At 55.2% G+C, this 25,644-nt stretch overlaps 1 protein-coding gene across 5 annotated transcripts in view; it reads left to right on the top strand.

Annotated features, from left to right (window-relative positions):
- CUX1 (cut like homeobox 1) overlaps positions 1-25,594 on the top strand; it is a 364,476-nt gene extending 338,882 nt beyond the window's left edge. For all 5 annotated transcript variants that reach the window (XM_025425918.3, XM_025425917.3, XM_025425919.3 and 2 more), the window contains 9 exons: positions 15,860-15,987; positions 17,098-17,164; positions 17,860-17,972; positions 21,007-21,123; positions 22,251-22,334; positions 23,001-23,057; positions 23,463-23,543; positions 24,346-24,410; positions 24,671-25,594. In XM_025425918.3, coding sequence (XP_025281703.1) covers positions 15,860-15,987; positions 17,098-17,164; positions 17,860-17,972; positions 21,007-21,123; positions 22,251-22,334; positions 23,001-23,057; positions 23,463-23,543; positions 24,346-24,410; positions 24,671-24,740 — 782 coding nt within the window. In that variant the 3' untranslated portion in view covers positions 24,741-25,594. The remainder of the gene's footprint in view (positions 1-15,859; positions 15,988-17,097; positions 17,165-17,859; positions 17,973-21,006; positions 21,124-22,250; positions 22,335-23,000; positions 23,058-23,462; positions 23,544-24,345; positions 24,411-24,670) is intronic.
- The last annotated feature ends 50 nt before the right edge of the window (positions 25,595-25,644 follow it).

The following is a 25,644-nucleotide window of genomic DNA, read 5'->3' as shown; positions in this document are numbered from 1 at the left end:
CCTTTATTGCCATATCTTTAAACTAACAATAGATGATTTCGGTATATATATATATTTTTTTTTGCTTATTTATAGGTGCTGTATTTTATTATCTGATTGTTAGGAAGGGATGAAAGGGGCAAATATTCTTTAGAGGGATAGACTGCCGGCAGTATTGGGTATAATTTACAAGATGTAGTTGTCATACTGTATATTACTGATTGAAAACTTTTTGACCGTATTGTGTATCATTGAAACCTTTGTCTTAGGTCAACATCTTTGGATGGCATTTTAATGGTGCATTCATTATTTCTTAAGTTTAATTAATATTACCTTTTTTGATTTTGGGGGGGGTGGGAGGGAGTTATAATTTTCAAGGTATGCTCCCGCTATTACACCTCAGTGTGCTTGTATTAATTAACTTGTAGGACTTTGACTGTAAGATGTGAAACCACATTTCTTGCATGATGTTTTAGGAATTATGTAGTTCATTTACAGTCTTTTAACCTGCAACTGCAGCACTTAGTTCAAGTTTTCACAAATTTAAGAGTCACTACACTAAAAGCAATGCCTTTTCATGAATGAGAAGTTTTCAGAAGGCTCTAGGAGGCTGGGAGGCAGGCTGTTTGTCTTTTGATGGTCGCATCATCTCTGAACTTGATACCTGGTTCAGTGAAGAGAGATTTCAAAATGGAGGAGCTTAAGGGGAAACAGATTAACATCTGGCTCGATTCAGGTGCGTTAAGAAGAGCGAATTTGCATTAGTGACCCCCTAGGACAGTGAGTAGCAGAGCCCCTGACAGTACTGTGGTGTCCTCTCCACGAAAACCTCGAGGGAATTTTGTCATCGTGTGTGATGGATCTCTGAATATCTGATTTTCATTAGAATTGAAAGCAGGGAGTTAACCAGAAATATTAGGCTAGTGTTTTAGTTTTAAAGGCATGACTGTTATTTACAAAGTTGTTAAATCTGAGGAAATTGAGAAAGTAGAGGTTTGTCCATCCTAGTGGCCATAGTAACAGTCTAAAACAGCCACTTTGGCTCTTCCAAGCGATTTAGTCCTTTTTGTTGGGTTTTGTTGGTTTGTTAGTGTTTGTTTTGTTTTGCTTTTAACTAGGTTTTTGTTGATTTCCACTCTACCTTTTTTGTTTTTCCAGACTTAACATCTGGGTGCTCGATACAATCAGTTGGTTAAAGTTTGCTTGCAGTTCTGTGTTTGTATTTTTTTCTCTATTTATTTTTTTTTTAATTGTGATCCCAACCCTACAATCTTTTATGTTGAGCTTTCACTGTCTATAATACTTCTAAGAGCTGCCACTAAATAACAGAAACCTTCCAGGGGGTCAGGGGAGTGTCCCCCCTCCTCAGTTTGCACCCCTCAGTTTGAGCCTAAGGGTTGATCTTTCATCTTGATAAGCAATATTCAAGTGCCTTGAACAGCATCGTCTCGGGGAGGGGGGGCTTTACCTTCAGCTGGCTGGCATTCCAAGCAGTAGCTCCCACAGGCAGCCGACCTCGTCCTTTTTCTGCTCCATCAGTTTAAAAAGCTGATTTGTACCTCTCCCCTGGGGAAAACAGTTCTGTATAAAACACTAACACTTAATTACAAGCCCCATTATACCATTTTAAATGGCTTCTTTTTGTTAATTGGAAGCAGTGTTCATAACTTAAGGTTTTTGCCATTACTTAGCTTGCTAAGTGGAGGCTCAGTGGAAGGGCGGTGTTCACGTTCAGTCTCTTGACCCCTGGTTCCCATCCACACTCCCTTGTGGTGTATCTGGGATGGAAGGTGTGCAGGTTCTGTCCTAGACCTGTGTGCACTCGCTTCCACCGCCTGGCGCCTGGGGTACCCGCCAGCCTTGAACCTCTGGATCGGTCAGGATGTCTGGGATTTCCGTCCGTCAGACCGCTCTTCTTTAGAAAGCCTTGCCACAGTCAGCTAGCTCAACTCCGTGATTCTCAGAGCTGACTTCATGGTCCACAGACTATCCTGGGATGCAGGCTTAGAGAAGTCTGGAAGTGCCAGGATCTTGACTCATAGGACTACTATGAAACCATGGCCACTAGGTCTGTGAGAGTGACTGAGGCAAAAAGATGACAGTTGTGACCTCCCCTGGGGACCGGTTCCCTGAACTTTCAGAGCACAGGTGCCTCCCTGCCTGATGTCCTTCCTTTTGGCATCTTTGTTTTCTCCCCATTTAAAAACCATCCTGTCTGACATGGACGTTCAGGTCTGCTGGTTGGTGGTCCAGACCCACAGTGCCCCAGAGCTTTAGGTTGAGTGTTTCTCTGTGGCTACAAGAGACCCTCCCTGTGTAACCCCACCCCCGGGCCCAGCCGGCCAGCCCAATAGGAAGGAAAGACCTTGCCTGCCTCCCTGACCAGAGCCACAGCAGTCATGCAGATGTGAGCAAACCAAGAGGAAGGCAGATGGTTATACTCTAATCCGAAGGAAAGCTCTGGTGGTGGCTGGTTGCCCTAAGATCATGCCCCAGTCATGCCCTAAGAGGTTGGGACAAGGGTCACCCCATAGCCTAGTCCACAGGCAGGTGCCTGCCTGGCAGGTGGACTGGGGGTGTCTTTATTCCTCCTGAACCCCCGCCTTCTCTTGCAGCACTGGCCAATGAACTCTGTTGACATTCTATGCAACATTTCTCATCCCTTTCATTTTAGAAAAGCAAACCTCACTGAAGAAAGCAGAGAAGCCAGGGGGAGTATATGCATGCCCTCCTGGGATGAGCACAGAGTTAAACGGTGTTAGTGACTTACTCCATCTTGAGCCAGGGGACAACAGCCATTGCCTTAAATGCACTATGACAGGCGCCTCTCGACAGGCTGTAAAAACAAGAGTCGGCCTTCAGCCATCCCAGGGTGCCACCCTGGGAGGCCAGGAAGCCAGCTGTGCAGGGGAGACAGCAAGGTGAGGTTCAGGCATGTGTGGCCAGTGTGATGGGCTATTTGCCATGCCCCTCCGTGGATGTCCTCCCTCGGCACACTCCTCATCTGTCCCCTTCTACCTCACTAACCTGTGCTCCCACTTGACATTCCTTCTCCTCTCACTCCCCTCAGAAACAGAAGGCACAAGCAGGCTCTTGGGGGTGGGTGGAGGAGGAGAGAGCACTAGAAGCGTGGCGTTCGTGAGTGTGTCTGGGCCCGGTGGGCAGGCTTCTTCCCCTGTTCCCTTTTGTGAGCACAGCATGGACAAGACAGCTGTGCTCCGCAAAGCACATGGATTTTTCTCTTTACTTCCACCTGTTCCTGACGCTCTGACAGCTGTTTCCTTTGCAGGCAAGGGTGGTCTCAGGCCTCAGAGGGCCTTGCTCCGGCCTGCCTTTGCTTTCAGCCTGCTCCTGCTCAGCTGTTAAGATCCGTCAGAGCCATTCCCCTTGCCCTAGGCTGCCCCTAACTGGCCACGTGAGGACACCTCCCCAGGGTTCCTACCTGGCATTGGGAGACTCCATCCTTATTTGCCTCTGGCACGGGGATGCTGTGATTTCAGCTTTGCTGTGAGACCTCCTTTGGAAGCGTCTCCAGGACAAGAGGGGAGATGGCCTTCCCCCCAACCTCCCACCCAGTCCGCAAAACCAGTCTTCGATCACGTGACTTTTCCCAAAAGAATATACCAGTTTCTATGCAGTGCAGAACAAAAGCCCAGCCCTCAGAGCTGCTGATTAGACTTGAGTCCACCGTCTCTGGTGGCCAGTGTTCTGGTGGAAAAGAATCAGAAGTGGGAACCTAAGGATTTGTGCCATCACGGTGTGCTTGGGCATTTGCCAGAAAAAGCCTACCCTTAGAAATCCCCCTCCCCCAATGCTTTTGTGGTTTCACGTGGGCCTTGGTGGCAACAGGGGAACCTTCGTGAACCCCCCAAGAGCTCCCACCCCAAGTGACAAGATGGTGACCTGGGCCTCCAACATGACAGACTTCCATTCCTTGGCTCACTTGCTGAGAGAAGGGCCCAGTGTGAGGACAGGGTTTCCATTCCCACCAGTTTCTGCCTTTTCATAGATGAAAACTACTAGGAAACAAGTTCCCAGGGAAAGTTCCAGAAAGATCCAGCCTGTGAACCCTTAGAGATGTGCTGAAAGCAGAGGCCCAAACTGTCCAGAGTGAATCAGGAAGGCAGGAGGGGCAGGGTGGGCAATAAGCTGGGCTTCCTGCCCCAGCAGCCCAGGAGCCTCATCCTCTCCAGGGAAGGAGGATATGCAGCTTCCCAGCCTCCCCCATCCGCAGGCCCTGCCCGCACCTGCCCAGGCCTTGGGGCCATCTTTCCTCCACCTCCCCTCCAAAGATACTGTGACCACACTGTCAGTGGTATCTCCATTCTAATTTTTGCATGAAGTGACATTTAGCTTTAACAAGACATTTCCAAAGCGCCTAGTCTCCTCCGGAATGCTAACTTTAAAAGTTGGGCATTGTAGGCGAAGAATCCTAAAAAAGGCTAGTGAGAAAGAGGCATTAGGCTATGCATAAATGTGCACTTCCCCATCCCCCATTATTAACCTTTGAAAATAACTTTTGAGTTGCTTTCCATGGGTCATTATAGTTTCTCCAGTAATGTTAGGTATAGTCTGTGTTCCTGTCCTTTCTGTAGTGCTTAGGCTTTTAATTTGTACCACAAAATATGCTATATGCTATGTATCAAGCTTTCTGTGATCAGAAAGGAAAGGTGCCTTATATCCCAATGTCACGGCTACATCCCTATGGAAAATAATCAGAAGCACAGAGTGTACGGAAGCGTTGGGACTTCCGTTGGTGAAACCAGACACCATTCAGCAAAGATGCATTGAAAAAGTGGCACGGGGCTGCTTTTGTTTGAAAGTTCCTCTCCTTTTTTCATTTTTTTTCCGTTTTTTCTTTGCTTTTTTCTTTTCTTTCTTCCTTTTTTTTTTTTTTTTTTGGTAGTTTGCTTTAAACAGAAAGCACTTAAGTAGATGACTATGTGTAAAAAAGCTCTGTGCAATAGAAATCATTTTTCTTCATTTTTAAGAGATAATGTATTGCACACCAAATGAACTCAAAGTAAGCTTTAGACCAGGACGATTCAGGTTGTGGATGAGTATGTTCACTGTAGTTCTGTTTGTTCATGAACTGAAGGGAAAACAGGCCTCCCCAGCCCCCGCAACCCCCATCTCAGCCTGCCTCTTGCTGACCACCCACCTAGGTGTGCAGGGCCCCACAGGCCCCTGGCGGGAACCACTGGCTGGGTGGGGGGGGTGGGGGGTTGGGGGTGAGGGGGGTGTTTGTGACTCAGCAGCTAAGAACCCTCCCAAGTGTGAGACCACAGCCATCCCTTCCAGCACTTAACCTTTTCTCGTTGAGATGGATTGACTGCTACTGACCTGCCAGCGTGCGTGAGGATAATTATAAAAGGATGTTTCCTTGAGAAGAAAAAAAAAAATTTTATTTCTATCCTCTTCTATTTATTATTAGGTTAATCATTTAAGTTCTTATCAGGAGTGTATTGTTGTTTTGTGTTGTTGTTGCTATAAATGCTTTTTGCTATCACTCCGGTGGTTACTGTCTTCTGCCTCCTGCCCTCTCCCGCCCCCCACACACATACCCCAAAAGAACCGAAGGGTCTGGGGATTTGCCTGGGGGGCAGAGGGGGCTTCTCCAGCAGAATCACATATCTGTCTCCAGAGTAGCCACTCAAAAACTGGTGGTCTCCCCACATCTAACTTTTTAAATGAGAGACTTGAACACTCGTGTGAGGAGCTACAGAGACTTAAAAAAGCAAAGTTCAGTTCCCCAAAGCCTCCTAGAGCCTCTGGTAAGACTTCTGGGTTCATGAAGTTTCAGCAAGCCCTGGTCAGGGCGGGCGCGCGGCCTGGAGGAGACCGTGGCTTCCGAGGGAGGATGGTTTCCGGCGAGGCTCGCGCGGGTTGCTGTGTCCTGTTGGCTTTCCTTGTCGTGCTAGTGGTTGCTCCCCCTGCATACAAAGTTGGGTCAGAACCATCTGGCGAAGCAACAGTGTTTCCTAGTCCGGCTGTGGCTTGAGGACCCGCCCCAGGGAGGTCGTGGGGGTCCCCTTTTGCCCTTATGTGGTGAGGTGTGGAGGGGGTGACACGTTGCTTGCTAATCAGGTGTGAAGGCGAGGTGGGGCTGGCCTCTGGGGCCCAGGAGATGGGGGCGCCCCGTGAGGCTGAGGTCCAGGTGGGGGCCACACGGCAGCCGGCCCCCCTCCCCTGCTCCCAGAGGGCCGCCCCCAACCCCCAGCTCGCTTTCCTGTGCCAGGACTTCTTCTTCCCTTCTCTGAAATCATTGGGGGTCCTCATCTCTTTGAAAGAAAGCCCTCGGCTGAAATCACCGTCCCCATCCCTGCCCCCACCCCAAAGGGTTTTCATTTCTCGAATGAGTCTATGCATTTCTCTCTCTCCGGCGGTTTTCTGCCTCTTTCCTTGAGAAAACGCGCATCTCCTGTCCCACCGAGACCCCTCAGAGAATGCTGTGCATTTTGGAGACGTGAGGATTCCTGCAAAATTCTTACAGCATTTGAGACTAACTTGTTGGAAAAATAGAAGTTGGGGGGGGGAAGAAAGGTGGGTCTCCCCACGCCCTTCCCACTGAGTGAGACCTAGCTCTTCGCGATGTGCAATAACTACTTGCCATGAGAGCGGGTGGCACCACGCTCCTGTCCAGACTACTAACACAGCACAAGACAAGCTCGCTCGCAGAGTGGCGGACTTCTTCCAGAATACCTTTCATAAGCTCAGCTCCCCGCCCCCCACCCCCCGGTGTATCGTGGTGTCTTACATTTTAGCAGTATTTTATATTTTCTGTAACGCACTAAGTCTTAGATGTTTCTAGAGCTCGTTTGTTAATACAATCACAGACTTTTTTTTTAATCCTCACAGAGACCCAATTGACCAAAAACAAAAAACAAAAACAAAAAATACAAAAAAACGACAAAAAAAGGCGTCATTTTTGTACAAATAGCTGCAAGAAGCCTCTGTTGTGTTGCTGTGACCCATCTCTGATAACATTTTTTTTTCTTGCTATTTGTTTTCCACATTAAGAGTCAAAAGTTGATCCAGCTGGCGTGGGGGTGGGGGAGGCACCCGTCGGCCCCTGGCGTTGTCCCTTCTGTCCTTGGTTAGCCATACGATGTTTGTTCTCAGCACTGTACAACGGTCCCTATATGATATGGAGAAGCAATATCACTGTATGAAACTCACACCATGTATTATTATTATTCACTAGCACCCTAGGTGTGATAATTGAAGTAAATATCTTTTATACAAACACAAGAATGCGTGGGTTGTTTTTATTTAAAATGCCCCGGCCTGAGGAGGAGCAGCAAATCCTTATTTCTGGGTCCAGAGGCACCTCAAGAGTTGCCATGCCAGGGGCCACCAGGCAGGTGGCTGGGCTGGATTTGGGGGGGTTGGTTTTTGGGCACTGCTCTCCACCGGGTCTCCATCAGGGCCTATGTCCCTGCTTGCTGCTGTGGGCCTTACTGTCTGAATAGCCTTGAAATGCTGACCTTCCCGGCATCCGCTTCCTTGTCTGTGAAATGAGGACATCATCGCTTGTGGCGCAGGCTGGTGAGGACCAGGAATGGTGGCTGGCGGTGCCAGGCGAGGCACCAGGCTGATTGTAGCAGCCCAGATGAGTGGGGTTCAGGTGCCCACACCCAGCCAGAGGCCTGGCCTAGCCTGCTTCAGGACGGGGAGGAGAGGGGGCGTCTCTCACTTTGTCCCCATAACCTGATGTGAAGGACAAGCTGGGGGCACCCAGGAATGTGAGCAAGTGAGTGGAAAGAGGGAGGAGGAAACGATGTCTATGGGTTTCTGGATTGGGCTTCTGAGAAGGGGTCTCCAGCCCACGCTCAGGGCTGGAGGCCAGAGAGTTCTGCAGAGTTGGCTGCTAGGTGGTCCATGTGCTTGTGAGTGAGGATGTTTCTCATCTTGAAATCTAGCAGGTTGGAAAAGAATCGCCACCCTCACTGATGTGTGCTGGGGGTGGTGAGGGTGATTGGCTTGTTGTGCATTAATTTGTGGGTTTTAGAATGTGCCGCTCCCACGTGGGATCCGGAAGTGTGAGCAATCCTCCCACCAGTGGGAGGAGCCCCCGCAAGCAGGGAACAGTCTCCCACCAGTGCCAAGTGCTCCCAGCAGCCCTGAGTCTCATATGATCACTCAGGGACCTGAGCGTGGCTATAGCTGTCCCCAAATGTCTGCCCCCACAGATGGGAGAAATTAGGATAAAGCCAACAGAGCTCTGCCTGCCTGATGTTCTGTGTCTGCTTCAGCTAACGTTCTGCTGCTTTTCTGATTGCTAGTTTAGGTATGCTCCCCCCACCCCGCCTTTAAAGATCTGTTAACTAAATGAAAATATAAAATGTAGAAAAAATTAAAAACACTTGGCACAGAGTCTTTTAACCCAGAAAGTCTCCCCCGGTGCTTTTAAAGTGAGATTTAATTAAGCAAAACTATAGTTACACATGGTTTCGTAGGCCTGAGTCTTTCTGTAAACTGCCAGCTCCAGAGGCGGAGAAGGGGGTGAGGTTTCATGCTCTGACTGCGACTGGGTGATGCCCCCACTCCAGGCAGAGTGCTCAGCCTCCCTGCGTGTGGCCCCCTCTCTCCCCATAGTTAAGTGGGTCCGAACAAAATGACGAGCCTTGTTTGATGCCTTGAGAAAATACGACTGGTGTTATAGAGGGAAAGGCCACCTGATGATACATGGAGTTGACCCTTGAAAAACATGGGGGTTAGCAGCGCCGACCCCCGACCCAGTCGAACCTCTGCATATAATTTTTAACTCCCCCAAAATGTACCTGCTAATAGCCTACTGTTGACCCAAAGCCTTACCAATAACATAGTCGCTTAACACCTGTATTTTTATTCATACGTATAATATACTGTATTCTTACGATGAAATAAGCTAGAGGGAAAGACGTCATTAAGAAAATCGTAAGGAAGAGAAGATACATTTGCACTATGGAACTGTAAAAAAATCCGCCTATAAGTGGACCCGTGCGATTCAAACCTGTGTTGTTCAAGGGTCAACAGTAATTACCGGAGAGCGCGAGGCATCCGCTGTGATCCCGTCTGCCTGTGTTTCCAGGGGCCTCCGAGCGGCTGCCTGGGGTTGAGGTGCGTTGCTGCCTCCTCCACAGCCCTAGCGTGTCGGCTTTGGGGGGCACGCAGCTTGCTGGTCTCCACTTGGGCACGACCTTGGTTCCTGTGAGGGGCCAGGGGTGTGGGGACCGAGCAGACAACCCCAGGGGCTCGGGGGACCTGTTCCGATGCTGGGGGCGGGGTGTGCTTCTGGTCATCAGACCCTGATCTGCGTCGGGCCCACCGCGTTGGTGGAAGCGGGAGGCGCGTGCCAGTCCCGGCCGGGCATTCAGCAGGGACTGCCTCTTCCGAGGAGCTGGGGCCCTCCGCACGTCGAGGGGAAGGGCCAGTTTTTGGTCTTTTTTTAAGAAATCGGTTTGTGGACAGTACAAGGCTGCTCTGTTTGGGAGAGTGGAATGGGGGGCTCCGAGGAGTGGGGTTTGAGGACCCACTCGACTCACAGCGGGGCATCGGGACCCTCCTCTGCGGTCAAGTGGCAATGCTTGAGCCCCAGCATCTCCTCCGACCAGCCGGCGAGCGACGGGGGGCAAGTCCTAGTCAAAGCTCGGGAAACCCTTTCTGGGAGAATGAATGAATTCATTAGCTTCTTTGAGCTTCCATTTCTGTCTCTGTGAAGGGGACATCATAATGCCAGACTCGCAGCGCTGCCGAACGGGGGGCCCGTGCGGCGACATCTGTTGACTGTCCACTGTGGCACCCAAGCCCACGGCAGGCACTCGGGACGCGTCACCCATGGCAGTTGACGGTGGCCGCGGCGGTCCCTGCAGTCCAAGCTCTCCCACCTTGCACAGGAGCAGGAGGTGCGCCCTCCCGGGAGCAGGCAGTCCCGAGGGTTCGGGGTGCCTGTGGCCTGTCACCACCGGGGGTGCCTGGGACGCTCCGCAGGCGCGCAGATGGGGCAGCAGAGTCCCCCACACCCAGCAGCTCTCTCTCCAGCCTCCGCTAAAAACTCGGCTCTCGGCTCCTGTGGGGCCCAAGCCGCCCACCCTGGCCTTGGCCACAGGCAGGAAGGAAGGCAGCTCCCGGGCCCTCAGTCCCCTGGCGAGTCCCCAGTCCTCTGGTGGCCCTTCCACAGAGGAGGTTTCCTCTGGGAGGTCCCATCGGACCGAAGCCTCTGGAGACGCTGATCCCCGTCCTGGGAACCCCGAACCCAGAAGCCTCTTGTGTTTGAGGAAAGTAGGGTTTCTGGGATGGTGGTTCTAGACTGGGGTGACTTTGCCCCTCAGGACGGTTGGCAGTGTCTGCAGGCATTTGGGGCCGTCACAGCTGAGCAGGGTGATGCCACTGGCATCTAGAGGGGAGAGGACAGAGACACTGGTAAATGCCCTACAAGGCCTAGGACAGTCTCCCCACACCCAACAAATAATGACATGGCCCCAGATGTCAGCAGCACTGAGTCTAGGGTGGTGGGGCTCCTTCGGTGGCTTAGTCCGCAGATAGTGGCTGAGGAGGGCCCTGTGCCGGAGATGTATGTGCTTCAGGCTGGGAGTCCGGCACTCACAGCCCAGGGGAGGCAGAGCAGTGCACAGCCACAGCCCAGGCCTTCAAATGGGAAACAGCATTTGCAGGAGGCAGGGAGAGGACACCAAAGTGCAGGGTCGCCCTGGGGCTTTGCACTAGCAAATCTGCAGTCCCAATTCAGGGCCAGGTGAGGCCTGCGCAGTTCTTGGGTGGTGGGACCAGCACAGGCCAGCTGGCCATGCCAGGCCCTGGCCGTCTGTGTCCAGCCGGCTCTCACCCAAGCTGGGAGACTGAGCCCCAGGAATACCCTCTGCAACCTTCCACCTAAAGGAATGGGTGCTTCTCCACTGGGAGGAATGGTCTCAGACCGTCAGCTGATGGGCAGAGAGGGGTAACAGTGTGCCACTGATCTGGGGGCTGTAGTTATAACAGGGGACAAAGTTTGCCTTTCGGTGGGAACAGACAAGACAGTAGACCTGATAAATAAAGGCATTAATAGGGCCTTAGGCAGTGGTAAATGTTACTGGATAAAAACAAGGTAAAGGGGACTGGAAGAGCAAGCAGAGGGGTTCAAGTTTTATTTTTTATTTTTATTTTTAAGATTTTAATTATTTATTCATGAGAGACACAGGAAGAGAAGCAGAGACATAGGCAGAGGGAGAAGTTCAGGATTCGATCCCTGAACCCCGGGATCACAACCTAAGCCAAAGGCAGATGTTCAGCCACTGAGCCACCCAGGAGCCCCGAGGGGTTAAAGTTTTAAATCAGGTGGTCAGGGTAGGCCTCACGAAGAAGGTAACATGTGAGCAGGGTCTTGACAATGGGGAGGGAATGAACTATGCCAATGCCTGAGGTAAGAACATTCCAGGCAGAGGGGAAACAGTAAGTGCAAGTCCTGTGGTGCAAATGTGCTTGGGCGCCAGAATAACGTGGGAGGCAACAGGTCAGAGAGAGGAGGGAGAGGCAGGGCAGGAGGTGGGACCTGATAGGCCGTTGTAGAGTTTTGGCTGTTCCTCTGGGGGACGTAGGGTCCATTGGAGGGTTTGGACAGAGGGTGGTCTAATCTGTTTGAAGGGCCCTCTCTGCCTGCTGCTTTGTGACTAGACTGTAGGGCTGAGGGTGGAAGAAGGCAAATCAGCAAGGAGGCTGTTGCCGTAAGGACCAGAGGCTATGACTTGCAGCAGGTGGCACAGTGGTGAAAAGTGATTGGCTTCTGGATTTGAGGGTAGAGCAAAAAATAGTACTTGAGACAGATTTGATGAAAGGAGTGATAGAGAAGAACAAGGATGGGCTTTGGGCTGAGCCACTGAACGGTGGCCTGGCCTCTGTTCCCCCAGCTCTGAGGACACCATCTCCCTGGCTGTGCAAAGGGGGTCCTGCTGGGGTGAAGCAGGTTTGAGGGGTGGGCATCAGGCTCCAGTTCGGACCTGTTTGGACTCCACACTGGAAGCCTGGGGAGAGGAATGGCCTGGAGGACACGCTGGAAAGTTACCAGTTTTCAGTGGCCTGCATGGTAGCCAGAGTGAGGGACAGAAAAGGGGTTCGGGACGGCCCCCGGGTCCCGCAGCGTTGCCAGCTTAGCAGGGAGGAGCAGCAAAGGAAAGTGAGTGAGCAGCAGGGGCAAGAGGCCCAAGAGGCTGTGGTGACCTGGAAGCCAGGTGCTGGCGGGTCGGTGAGATGAGGGCCAAGGATGCAGCGATGTGCGAGGTCATCGGTCATGTTGGCAAGGAAGTGGGCAGAGTGGGCACCCAAGTCAGGTGGGAAAGGTGTAGGGACGTGCACACTTGAGAACAGGTGATTCCTTCAGGGAGATTTGCAGGGGGGGGATGTAGAGTCGAGAGGAGTGTGCATGTGTTTCAGATGCAGAACACACGCTCGTGTGCTTGTGGAAAGTTGCACAAGAGGCGATGCTGCAGGAGGGAGGGTGGACGCCGGCTGGGGTCCCCCGGCCTAGGAGCGAGGGGCTGCCACCGGCAGCACAGGAGCTCTCAGCACTCCTCTCTGGCCACCTGCGGGGACAGACAGGTGCAGAGCTGGTGGATGACGAGCAGCTCCAGTGCTCCCACCTGGTGTGCAGGAGGCTGACTCAATAATGCGGGCCCCCCACCCTCGGGAAAGCCGTGAGCACAAAACCCCCAGGCCTGCCATCCAGTTGCGATGAGTGTCTGTGTTCAGTCGATCCACAGTCAGAAATCGTGCCTTGACCTGAAGTCATAGCCAGGCTCAAGTCTTGACCTTGACAATGCTTTAATTTCTTTCTCCCCTCAGTGAAATGCACTCCCCAGGAAGCTTCCCCAGATTCTTCCCCAAAGGACAGGTTCCTATGAACTGGCCCATCTCAAGGGGGCCACCTTGCAGAGGCGAGGGGTCCTCTCTCTAGCCCAGTGGTGTTCGTCTGCCCTACACCCGCCCCCAACTCTCCCTCTGCCCCGGCCTTTCCGTCTTCTTAGACACCATAATCTATCCATGCGCCCTACTCCTGAGCACCACCCGGCACCAGGTTCTGCCCACTGCGCTGCGCCATCTGCCACCTGTCCAGAGCGGGCTTGTCCCCAGGTTCCCCCACAGCCCTGCTGCCCCCCATCCCACCACCACCTCAACCAGGGGCTTTCCTCCATCTCCTTGCTCAGCCTTCCTTGAGCCCCCGGCCACCCCTCCTGACTCACCAGCTGTGCCTATTCGACTTGGCACTTTGACACCCTGCTTCCTGCCATCTCCTCTCTGGGTCTTTTCTGGGACACCCCTAAAAATGTCAGCGTTCCTGAAGGTTCTAGTCACTCTCACGGCAGCTATCCCTGGGCTTCCTGTTGGCTGCCTGGGGATTGGAGGGAACAGATAGGGAGCGGGGCCTGAGCGCCCCCCAGCCTGCATCTCTGGCCTTAGGCCATGCGCCCCACTGCCCCTTCCTCACAATCCCTTTGCTGCTCCCCTAGTACCTCGTACTCCCTTTTGGGGAACCAACTCCAGGCACAGGCCTCACCTTCTGGAGTCTCTAGCACAAAGGGGTCCCAGCTGTCTCCAGTACCTTTTACTGCCTTGACCCAGGGCCACAATTCAAGCCCAGTTCTGCTGGAGTCTAGCTCAGGACCTCCCTTGACACCAAGTGGCCTCCTGAAGAGGTGCCCCCCACCTCGTTGATCCAGGTGTTCCTTCCCCCAGCAGAGGAGGCAGGGGAAAGCATGAGGGCAGCAGCCAGGGGACCCTCACATTGAAGACTTACGTGGCTCCAGGACAGTGTCTCTGAGCAGGGTCTGTAATCAAGGCCCCTTCCTTTGGCGGTGCCCACACGGTCAGTCGCCTGGCCTTCCCGTCCCCACAGCGTGGAGCGACAGTTCACTGCTAGGGTCCAGCCTGGCTTCTGCCTCTGCAGCCTCTGGCATCCTCAGCACCCCCGGGGCCTGCCTTCGGCCGTGCGTATGGCATCACCTGGGCCGCCCCCTCGCCCGCCCCTTCCCTGCGTGCCTGCTGGGAGCGCAGGCCAGCCCTCAGTTCCGCCCAGAGCCCCCTCTTCAGGGACGGCCGCTCCCGACACTCAGCTTTGCTCCCTCAGAGACCCCCCTTGATGGCCAACCCAGTGTCTGGGGGCATTTGTAGCAGCATGTGGGGCAGGCCCTCCAGGCCAGCTCACCAGGGCAGCCCAGAGCGGAGGCTTTGCTGTCAGGGCCCTCGGGCAGGGAACCGCGTGCCCACCCCGACGGAGCAGGCATGGGCACAAGTGCACAGGGACCACGGGCCGGGCCCCCCCTCCACTCCCCCCAAGCCCACAAATGGCTCCAGGAGCTGCAGGGTTTTCCTATCCTGGGGGCCTGACCAAGACCACGCCGCAGTGGCCGCAGGCAGACAGCAGATAAACAGCCCTAGGAATCCTCCGCTGGCCTTGGGTCTACCCCTCGGGCTGTGCTTGGTCCCCTCGGCACCAGGCACCGTGCACACCCCCCGGGGATGACGGCTCCCTCTGGCCAGGCCCCTCCCCCCCGCCCCACCGTAGGTACCTGCCCCTCCAACCTGTCCCTTCTGTCCCCACGGCCTGAAGGCTGCACCCCAACCCTGCCACCCACAATTCTCCCTCGGCGACCTGGCCCTGCCCTTGGGACCAACTTCTCTGAACCCCACCAGGGACCCCTTACTTCCACCACCACCACCTACCTGCCAGGTATCAATGTCTGAAGGAAGAGGTCCCCTTGGGGCCTGACCCAGTGAGGACCCTGCTGTGGGGAAGGGCGTGGACACCCCTGGGTTTGGTCCCAGACCAAGAGGCTCCATTCTTCATCTGTAAAATGGGGATCACCTTTTCTGACTGATTGGATGGTCGTGACATGTGTAAAGAGCTTGGCGTGAGGTGGGCACCAGGAGATGGAGCAGGTGGGGGCGAGGTCAGCTGCCCGCCACCCTAGCCCAGGATGCTAAGCGCGGCCAAGGCCAAGCGGGCCGGCGGGTCAGCAGGCTGCCAGGCGGGGGACAGACGCCTGCAGCCTTGGGCATTCCTGGTGCCACAGTGCCCCCTGGTGGCCGTGCGGGCTCCCCCACAGGACAGCGCCTCCACCACCTTCCCTGTGGCCTGAGCATCTAGAAATGAGGCCGCCCCCCCCCCCCCCCCGGGGGGCTGCTCCCAGGTGCCTGCTGTCTGCCCTGCTACTGGCTGCTGACGGCACCCCCCAGGGCCTGGACTGGGAGACTTGCCCAACATCTCCCGTCCCCCAAAAGGACAGGAAAGTCTTCATACAGAATTATTTTGGAGTGGCTTTTGTTGCAAGGACGACACCTGCCACTTGGGTGGGGGAGGGTAAAGACTGTGAGTCAGGGGGTTCCTGGAGGGGCCACCCCACCCCCCTTGCTGGGCTGGGGCCTCCTGGGGGAGAGGCCAAGCAAGTCTGGTGTCAGCTCCAGAGGCGAGACCCCTCACTCCTCCTGCTGGATGTAAAGGGGGCCCTCCCACCCCTGCCTGCACCTCCTCCCCTACTCCTACCCCTAGGCCTCCTTCTGGTCGTTACCCCAGGGCATCAGCCCCTGGAAGAAACTTGGACTTTGCTGGGTTCCATCCCCCTGCCTGGCTTGACAGAGGCAGCATGAGTCCTAGAGAGGGCAAGGGGCTGGCCAGGCTCCTGCTGGTCATGGCAGAGCCAAGGTGGACCTGTTCCTCCTGAATCCCTGCCCTGCGCCCCTTCCCCTCCTAGAGAATTTCAGGAGCCTACTGAGTTCTTAGGGCCAAGAGTGCCCTGCGGCCGAATAGCGATGTCAGGCAGTGGCACAGGCTGCGGGTGGAGAGGCAGGTGGGAAGGCACCGGCGGCCACACCAGGCTCCCTCTGACGGCCTCGTCTCCCTTTGGCACAGGGCGCTGCGCAGAGCTACAGGTCCACGTCACTGAGGCCATGGCCACAGCAGCTGAGCAGAGGGACCTGATCGCCCGCTTGGAGCAGGACCTCAGCACTATCCAGTCCATCCAACGGCCGGACGCCGAGGTGAGCCACCCCCCACGCGGCCCCCTCACCCCCCGCCCCAAGCTTTGAGCTGTGTGAAATACAACTTCGCAGGTTAACTGGCCGGCAACTCCGGCACCTGCAGTCCTCCTGCCCCAAAGGCCCGCCAGGCTGTCCCCTGCAGCCTTTGAATGTTGCCTGCACACTTTACCACAAAGGCCTGGGTCGGGAGGCCAGGCCACGGGCGTGGGGACAGGCTTCCTCGGGCTGGCACAAGGCACCCTGTGTCCCCGCACCGGCTTGAAACTCCGCCCATGGAGCCATAGGCAACAGCAAGGCAAGATTACCCACCCATCCCACAGCTAGAGGACCTGAGGCCCGGGGATCAGGGAAAGCTGGAGGCCACAGCACCCTTGAGGTCGCTCTGTCATCCACCTCATTTTCTAGATGAAGAAATGGGGCTCTGAAAGAGCAGCGGGGCTGGCCCAGGCCACGGGGCAAGCTGGCTAGCAGGGTCGAGTGTCCCCGTGACAGCACCACCACTAAGCTCCCGCCTTGGGGTCAACCCAAGACCCAGCCTTCCCTTTGTTTTTGTTTTTGGTTTTTTTATAAATTTATTTTTTATTGGTGTTCAATTTGCCAACATACAGAATAACACCCAATGCTCATCCCATCAAGTGCCCCCTTCAGTGCCCACCAACGAGTCACCCCCACCCCCCGCCCACCTCCCCTTCCACCACCCCTAGTTCGTTTCCCAGAGTTAGGAGTCTCTCGTGTTCTGTCTCCCTTTCTGATATTTCCCACTCATTTTTTTCTCCTTTCCCCGTTATTCCCTTTCACTATTTTTTATATTCCCCAAATGAATGAGACCATATAATGTTTGTCCTTCTCTAATTGACTTACTTCACTCAGCATAATACCCTCCAGTTCCAACCATGTCAAAGCAAATGGTGGGTATTTGTCATTTCTAATGCCAGCCTTCCCTTTGGTGGCCCATGTGGGGCATTCCTTTCAGGCCTCTCGTGGCCATTGGTGTGCCCAGTCCCGCCACCAGACCACCCCACCTGTTCCTCACCCCCCATTTGCTTGGCACCCTGAAAGAGTGCATGCAGTGGCACATACGGAGCAGCCACCTCCTCCTCCCACCTGCAGGGTGCAGCTGAGCATGGCCTGGAGAAGATCCCAGAACCCATCAAGGAGGCCACGGCCCTGTTCTATGGTAAGGAGGGGCCGGCCTGTCTCCAAGGCAGGGATGGCAGGGCGGGAACAGGGAAAGGAGAAGCAGAGGTGCCAGTCTGAGTCCTGATCCCTAAAGAACACTCCCCTTCCTCCCAGAAGGTCAGGGCCCCCCACCCCAGCAGTGCAGCAGCAACCAAAAAGAGGGGGCTGGGTCCCCCACTTACTTTTCTGTGCCTCAGCTTGACACCCCCACCTAGGAACCTGGCCTCCCTTGTCCTGTCAATGGCTGGTGGGTGGTGGTCAGCTCCCCAGGGAGGCTCAGCACTGCTGGGGAGGTGGCCTCCTCTAGTATCAGTATGGAGGAAGAACCGGGGGCTGCTGCTGGGCCCGGACACTGGAAGGGGGCTCTCACAGCTTCCCAGTACTTCCAGTGTCCCTTTGGCTCCCCAGGAGTGGGGGGCCTAGTCTGACAGATGCAGGAGTCTCAGATCCAAGAATAGAGAAATGGGGGCCTGGGACCCTGAGACAGTATGGGCAGGGAGCCTGCCTGGGCCCTGCCCTCCTAGGATCCCTATTCCCCTGGACACCTCTTCCCATCCGTGGCCTCTCAGCACCTTGTGCTCAGATACCTGTGCCTTCTACCTCTGGCACTTGGCCAGAGCTCCCTCGGAGCTGGGGCTACTTGACCTGAGGACCCCCACCCACCACCCCAAGCTACTCTCCCCTACCTCCTAGGATCCTCGGCACCGGCCAGTGGCACCCTCCCTGAGGGCCAGGTAGACTCGCTGCTCTCCATCATCTCCAGCCAGAGGGAGCGCTTCCGTGCCCGGAACCAGGAGCTGGAGGCTGTGAGTCACATTCTTCCCTCCCTTAGACCCCTGGGACCGGGGGACACAGTAGGGACACACAGGCCTGGGAGAGAGAGACATGTCACAGGCCATTAAACCACAGAGGGGTTAGATTTGTTCTGGCAGTCAGGGAGGGCTTCCTGGAGGAGGTTATGCCATGCTGGGCTTTGAAAGAAGAATCAGACGCCCAAAGTAGAGGAGACTAGGTGAGCAGAGATAGGGGACCAACAAGTCCAAAAGGCTGGGCCAGGGCTGCCCGAATAAGACACGGAGTGCTCTACTGCCAGGCTGGGGTGCAACCCGAGGATTTAAGCAGGGGAGTGACATTCAGAATGGAGCATAAGAAGGGTCACTCGGTAGCCAATTCAGGACAGAACCTGGCCCAGGAAGAAGACTGGAGAGTGGTCACCATCGTCCAGGAAGAAAATATCTAAGTCAAGTGGAGGACTAGAGACGAGCAGGTTGGAGAGAGAAAGGTCTTTGAGCCCTGTAAGGAGGAACAATCTGGAAGTGCTGAGGAGCTCTGGGGCACTGAGAGAGCACCCGGTTGGGGGCCTTCCTGGAGGGGCGGTCTGCAAAGGTGCCTCGCAGATTCCCCAGAGCCAGCCCAGATCCTCCCTGAGCTCTCCACGCCCCGAGCAGGAGCCAGGGAGGTCTCCATCCTTCTCAGAGAGTCACTGCTTGAGCTGATGATGGAATTTCTCAACTCTTCCTCTCCAAACCCACTGAGCGCTGGCGGCGGGCCAGGCCCGGTGCTGGTCCAGCGGGACCTTCTGTGACCTGGGCTCCAGGGCAGATGGCTCCGCTCACAGCAGGGACTGGAAACACCCACACCCCCCTGAAGGACTAGGACAGCCGCCCAGCGGGAGGCTAGGCAGCCCTTATAAGGGAGGCCTTCAGACTAAATGGGAAGAAAAGCAGTTTATACTATTCTACCTTTTGCTTTAAAAATCTAGGGGTTTGGGATCCCTGAGTGGCTCAGTGGTTTGGCACCTGCCTTCGGCCCAGGGCGTGATCCTGGAGACCCGGGATCCAGTCTTGCATTGGGCTCCCTGCAGGGAGCCTGCTTCTCCCTCTGCCTATGTCTCTGCCTCTCTCTGTGTGTCTCTCATGAATAAATAAATAAAATCTTTAAAAAATAATAATAAATAAAATAAAAATAAAAATCTAGGGGTTTTTAAAATCAGGCACTGACTTTTAAAAGATTGTAAACGCAACGTAAAATTTACTGTCTTAAAAAAAATTTACCATCTTAACCATTTTTAAGGGTACAGGTCAGGAGCATGAAGTATATTCATGTTGTACAGACCTCCCCACCATCCGTGTCCAGAGCTTTTTTCATCTCCCCAAACTGAAACTCTGTTCCCATTAAATGCGAACTCCACATTCCTTCCCGCTACCTGTTCCTGGTTAACCCCCCTTCTACTCTCTGTCTCTGTGATTTGACTGCCCCAGGGACCTCATGTAAGTGGAATCATACAGCATTTGTCTTTCCATAACTGACTTATTTTGCTGAGCATGACGTCCTCAAGGTTCATCTGCATTGTAGCAGATGTCGGAATGTCCTTCCTTTTTAAGGCTGAGCAATATTCTGTTGTGCTACACACCAAGGTTGCTTTTTTTGTTTTGTTTTTGTTTTTTGCTTATCTGTGCATCCATCAAAGGACCCTTGTTTTATTCCCATCTTTTGGCTCCTGTGAATCATGCTGCCATGAACATGGGTGTACAAATATTTTTCCAAGCCTCTGCTCTCAATTTTTTAAAAACATTTTATTTATTCATTTGAGAGAGAGAGAAGGGGGGAGAGCAGAGGGAAAGGGAGAAAAAGACTCCCCACTGAGCAGGGAGCCTGATACAAGACTCGATCCCAGGACCCGGAGATCTTGACCTGAGCCAAATGCAGATGCTTAACCGACTGAGCCACCCAGGAGCCCCCCTGCTTTCAGTTCTTTCAAGTAGATACCCAGAAATGGAATTTCTAGATCATTTGGTAATTCTGTGCTTCATTTTTTGAGGAACTGCCCTACTACCGTGTAATTTTTAGTCCTGTTTGAATTTTTTTTTTTAAGATTTTATTTATTTGAGAGAGAGAGAGAGCACACGCAGGGGTAGAGGGGCAAAGGGAGAAGCAGACTCCTTTGAGCAGGAAGCCCAATGTAGGGCTCGATCCCAGGACCCTGGGATCATGACCTGAGCCAAAGGCAGACACGTAACTGACTGAGCTACCCAGGCACCCTGATTGAATTTTTTTAACAGTATGAAGAAAACATCCACTTAAGCATTTGGATAAGCTGAAAAATGAGGTCCCCTTTACTTTGTTCCTGGATTGGCAAACATTAAAACCGCAGAGCGTCTGATTCCATTTACATGAAATCTCCAGAATAGGCAAATCAAAAGAGACAGAAAGATTAGTGGTTGCCAGGGGGTAGAGGAAGAGGGAAGGATGGATGGGTTTGGGGTTTCCTTTTGGGATGATAAAGATACTGTGGAATGAGATCGTGGGGATGGTTTCGTAACACTGTGAACATACTTTAAAAAAGTGAATCGTATACCTAAAGACAGTGATGTTTGTTATATGAATTCCATCTCAGTAGTTTTTCCAAAGGTTGATGATACCATAAACAAAACATAGGGATCCCTGGGTGGCGCAGCGGTTTGGCGCCTGCCTTTGGCCCAGGGCATGATCCTGGAGACCCGGGATCGAGTCCCACATCGGGCTCCCGGTGCATGGAGCCTGCTTCTCCCTCTGCCTAAGTCTCTGCCTCTCTCTCTCTGTGACTATCATAAATAAATAAAAATTTAAAAAAAAAAAAAAACATGAAGGAACCTCACCCCAAATCTGTCTTCTGCTTGGGGTGCTGTCACAGGAGGAGAGGGGGATTTGCCAACGTCTGGAAGGTCAGGGAGATGGGCACAGGCAAAGAAGGGTTCCAGGTAGACGAGTAGTACCTGTGCCAGCCTGGCAGCCTCTCCCCCTACCCCTTCCACCGCGGGCCCTACCCGTACTCCTGCCCACCTGCCCACCTGCCCCCAGGAGAACCGCCTGGCGCAGCACACCATCCAAGCCCTGCAGAGCGAGCTGGACAGCCTGCGTGCAGACAACATCAAGCTCTTCGAGAAGATCAAGTTCCTGCAGAGCTACCCAGGCCGTGTAAGTGCCCTCCCCTGTTTCAGCCCCAGGTGAACCAGGCAAGGAGAGAGGTCAACCAGGCCCTCCAGGGTGAGAGGGTCAGAGGCAGTGACCTGCCGGGAAGCACTGGGCCCAGAGGCGCCCAGAGGCCATCCAGCCTGCCCTGCCTGCTAGCTGTCCTCCCTGAGCTGGGGAGAGGCCCCCACAGAGGAGCCTTTGCGCAGGCTCATTCGCCAGAACCAGCCAGGAGGTGGAGAGGTACAGCAAGAGGCAGGGCTCACAGGCCCCAGGTGACCCCCCTCCATGAAATGGGAGTGATCCACTAGCTGATCCTAGGATCTGGGGATTAACTACAGGGCTCTTGAGCATGCAGGATAAGCCCTGGGGAATCCATATGTTTTAAAGTTACATTCTAAAAAAAAAAAAAAAAAAAAAACCAGAATTTGGTCCAATATCCCCCAAACCAATCAAGAAAACAGAATAAAACCCTGCTCACACTCCATTCTGGGTCTTGGCGGGCCCTCCCTGGCTTCTCTCAGCTCCCAGGCTTCACAGGGGACCCCCTCGTGGGAGGAAGCCCTTCCGTCACCCAGGGGAGACAGAGTGGCTGGTAGAAGCAGGAGGAGCAGTGACACTCCTGGGGGCTGCCTCCCTAGGACAAGACCTTCAGCCCCTGCTGGAGCCGCATTCAGGCCACCAGAGGGCGCCAGACTCCGCACAAACTAACATCGTACCCAGAGCCCGGCTGGGGCGGGGCGGGGCTCACCCCTCGGGTGCCTGCCTGCGCCCCCCAGCCACCCTGCACACTTCCGGACAACCCGTTACGGGCCCACTAGCCCGCGCTGCTCCCGTCCCGTCTGTGACGTACACTCCAGCCCCAGACCGGGCTTTAGTTCCCCGTACCCCCCCCCCCACCCCCCCCACCCCCCCCCCCGCGTCCCAGCGGCCCGCGCCTGGTGGGAACTCCGGGAAGGGCAGTGAGAGCTCCGGCCGCGGCCCCGCCTCATTCATGCTGCCACCCAGACCTCCCTCCGTGCGCTGTGCTGATGGGGAAGCTGAGGCTCCCTGTGATCCTGCCAGTCCCAGAATGCCTTATCCCACCTCGTTCCTGCTGGGCCCTCAGTGACTGGTCTCTCCTGTTCCTACAGAGCGGCGGCAGTGATGACACGGAGCTGCGCTACTCCTCCCAGTACGAGGAGCGCCTGGACCCCTTCTCCTCCTTCAGCAAGAGGGTGCGTGAACTTGAGGACGCTGCTTGCTGAGCAGGCCGTGGGCGGGCTACCGGGAAGCCTGGAGGACCCAGTGGCCCACAAGGCCTCCCCTCGTGCCTCATGCCACCAGCCCTGGTCTGTTTACTCAGGCCCAGCCTCACCCTGCTCTCTGCCACACTGCCCCCCCCCACACCCACTCCCAGACCACCAGGGCAGCCTCTATGCCCACTGTGGTCTTGTGGAGGCCCAGGGTGCATCCCAGGCAGGCCGAGGGTGCCAGGAACATTTCATGGCTATTTGCGGGTGTGTGATAGTGAGTGGGCTAATCCCACATCCACGCTTGTGGGTTAGGCAGGCAAGCAAAGAGGCCCCCCAACCTCCCTGTGTCACATGACCTCCAAGAGGCCTCATCTCAGGCTGGGGAAGCCTTGCAGGTGAAGACTTCCCACAGCCAGAACCTGGGCCTCGGAAGAGGGCTGAGGGAGGCAGCTCTCCAGAGGGGTGCTCACACAGACATTGGGCGAGCCTTGGGTGACCCACTGAGTGGAACAGGTGGAACTCATTGCCCTACTGAGTGGAATGAGTCACCAGGAAGGCCTCTGGCAGCTCCCTGGGGTCCCTCTCTGCAGCAAGCTGGGGTCTTTGGGGCCCCTTGGGGTTCTCCTCTCATCATCCCTCCCCCTTTAGGAGCGGCAGCGGAAGTACCTAAGCCTGAGCCCTTGGGACAAGGCCACCCTCAGCATGGTGAGTTCCCTCCTCTGTGCTCAGCTGGGACACACTGGAATGTCTGACTCTGGGCCTCCAAGGATACCTGCCCTCAGCCCAGGCTGGAGAAGCTCCAGGGACCCCACTCAGCCCTCACAGGCCCTGCCAAGAGTGGCTGTGGGATCTAGAACAGGGACCCTACCCCCTACAGGACAGCTCCTCTGAAAGCACAGTTCTTGGTAGGTTCTGGAATTGTGCTGCAGGGGGCGCCATTTACTGGAATTCCTGTGGCGCGATTTCCCAACCTACAGGGTGGAATTGAGACCTGCTGCCTGCCCTTCCTTCCTCTTGCTGCCTGGAGGCCCTCTCTGCAGGAACCTGGGGCAGCCCTTCAGGGGTGGGTGAGGCCTGCCCCATCCCCACACCACACTTTGTTGCTCCCAGGGGCGACTAGTTCTCTCCAATAAGATGGCGCGCACCATTGGCTTCTTCTACACACTCTTCCTGCATTGCTTGGTCTTCCTGGTGAGTATCCAGGCAGGCGGCCAAGGGTGCCTTCACCTTGCTTCCCGTATCTCCAAGGGCCTATTACTGTGGCCTGGCGTCCTGGGCCAACCCAAGTCACATTCTCGGCTACTGGCCACCTCTCTCCCCTCCAAGGGGCCAAGAAGGCCACCCATCTGGCCCTGGGGCTGGGGCTGCAGCCCAGCCGCTCTGTGGGAAAGGCCTGGCTGACTCCATCCAACCCAGGGCCCCATCTGGGAAGGGTTTGGGAGAGGGAATGGCCCCTGTGGAAGCCGGAGGCAGGCTGGAAAGCAGGTCTGATTGACTCTACTAAGGGACAGCCAGGTGGGCTGCACAAGCAGGGCTATCTTGAACCAAATCTCCTCGAGTGCAGAGTGACCGTCCAGTTGGGCACAGTGCGTGTACAGGCCTGGTGATGTCTGCAAGTCCACTGAGTCAGGGAGGGTAGGACATGCCCATGGAAGGCTCCAGCCTCAGGAACTCCCCTCCCCAGCAGGGCCACAGTCAAGATGGCCTCTACAGGGTTGCCCTGGGTTCCAGCTCTGACCCCAGGGCCCAGCAGGTCCTGGCCCTGCCTGTGGCACACACAGCGATATTAGGGACAGTATCTCCAGATCAGGGCCAGTCTGACCATGTGTGAAACAGGCGGGCACCGGGGCATCTCTTCTGAGGCCCTCCTGCCCTGGGGCCTGGGATGTGAGAACCATCCTGTGCCACCAGAAGGCCAGGCCCAGGGGCTGGAAGGGGACTGAGGAGGGGTGGCGAGTCAGGCGGAAGGCTCACTGTGTCTCTGCCCGGCCAGGTGCTTTACAAGCTGGCGTGGAGTGAGAGCATGGAGAGGGACTGCGCCACCTTCTGCGCGAAGAAGTGAGGATGTCACCCAAGTCCCACCACAGCCCTGCACTGAGCCCCCCAGCACTGCCACCCCCCGACCCCCTCCTCTGTTCCCCACGCCCAGCCCTCCACCATTGCCGCCCGTTCTGCCCCTGCCCCGCTCCCCAGCACCAGCCCTGTGTGTCACACGGGGGGGGGGGGGGGGGCGGGGGGGTCTCCATGCCCCCTAGACACACACGCACACTTCTCTCCTTTTTACCCTTGGTCTCAGCAAAGATTTCTATCCCTAACAGGTTCGCAGATCACCTACACAAGTTCCACGAGAATGACAATGGAGCAGCAGCCGGGGACCTGTGGCAGTGATGTCCCCAGGGCCTCCCTGGCACGACCATGATGGCTGCATCCCCCACCCCTTGCTTGTTCAGCTGCTTCTAATGATTTAGACTTCCCTAGAGAATTCCCCACAGCAACTGTCCTTGCCTTCCACCCACCAGTGCCAGGGGCCCCGGGTCCCCGTGGGCCCACCGGAAGAGAATGTCAGCTACATCAGGCCCCCAGGTCCAGAAAGCCCCCAAGGCCCAGCCAGGCTGAGTCAAAACCCCCTGCAGCCCCATCTTAGGCTGCTGACCTGGCTTGGGACCCACCCACAGCCTGACCACTAGCCCTGGTGGCAGTCACCTCCCATCACCAGCTGTGATGCTGATTCTGGCCATCGTTAATCCAGTTGGGATTCCCGGGGCCTCTCTGTGCCAGATCTGGAATCCCCTAGGGCTCCCCTAGAATCTACCACCACCATCACCACCCCACCTCCCACCCTGCCGAGAGACAGACGGCCCTTCCTTACAGGCCAACAGGCTTTGAGTCCTGCCTTTGTCACCACCCCCACCCCACCCCAAGAAGAGGGGAAGCCCCAGAGGGCCTGGGATAGTTTCTGGTACCTCCTCCCAGCCTCTAGACCCACTGTGAGTTTGCTTTCTTCTTTAGCAAGATATTTTGGCTTCTAGGCAAGGACAGGTCTCCAGTGAGCCCTGTGCCCCAGGCTTTTCAGACCCAAGGACTGGTCTGAGGGGCCTAGGTGCTTCTCAGCCAAGGCAGAACTGGCCGTGGGCCATCCTAGGATGGCCACCTCGGGGCCACTGGCTGATCCTCCTCATAAGTTAGATTTGCGCTTGCGTGTTTAGCTTTGCACATTTCAAATAAACACATGGTTGCAGCTATGCTGGTGCCCACTCTGTGACTCCAGGGGTACAGAAAGCTGGCGGGTGCC

The sequence above is a fragment of the Canis lupus genome, chromosome 6 (assembly GCF_003254725.2).
Source record: "Canis lupus dingo isolate Sandy chromosome 6, ASM325472v2, whole genome shotgun sequence".
Classification (NCBI taxonomy): domain Eukaryota; kingdom Metazoa; phylum Chordata; class Mammalia; order Carnivora; family Canidae; genus Canis; species Canis lupus.
The sequence above is the reverse complement of the archived record's forward strand: the minus strand, read 5'-3'. Positions and strand labels throughout refer to the sequence as shown.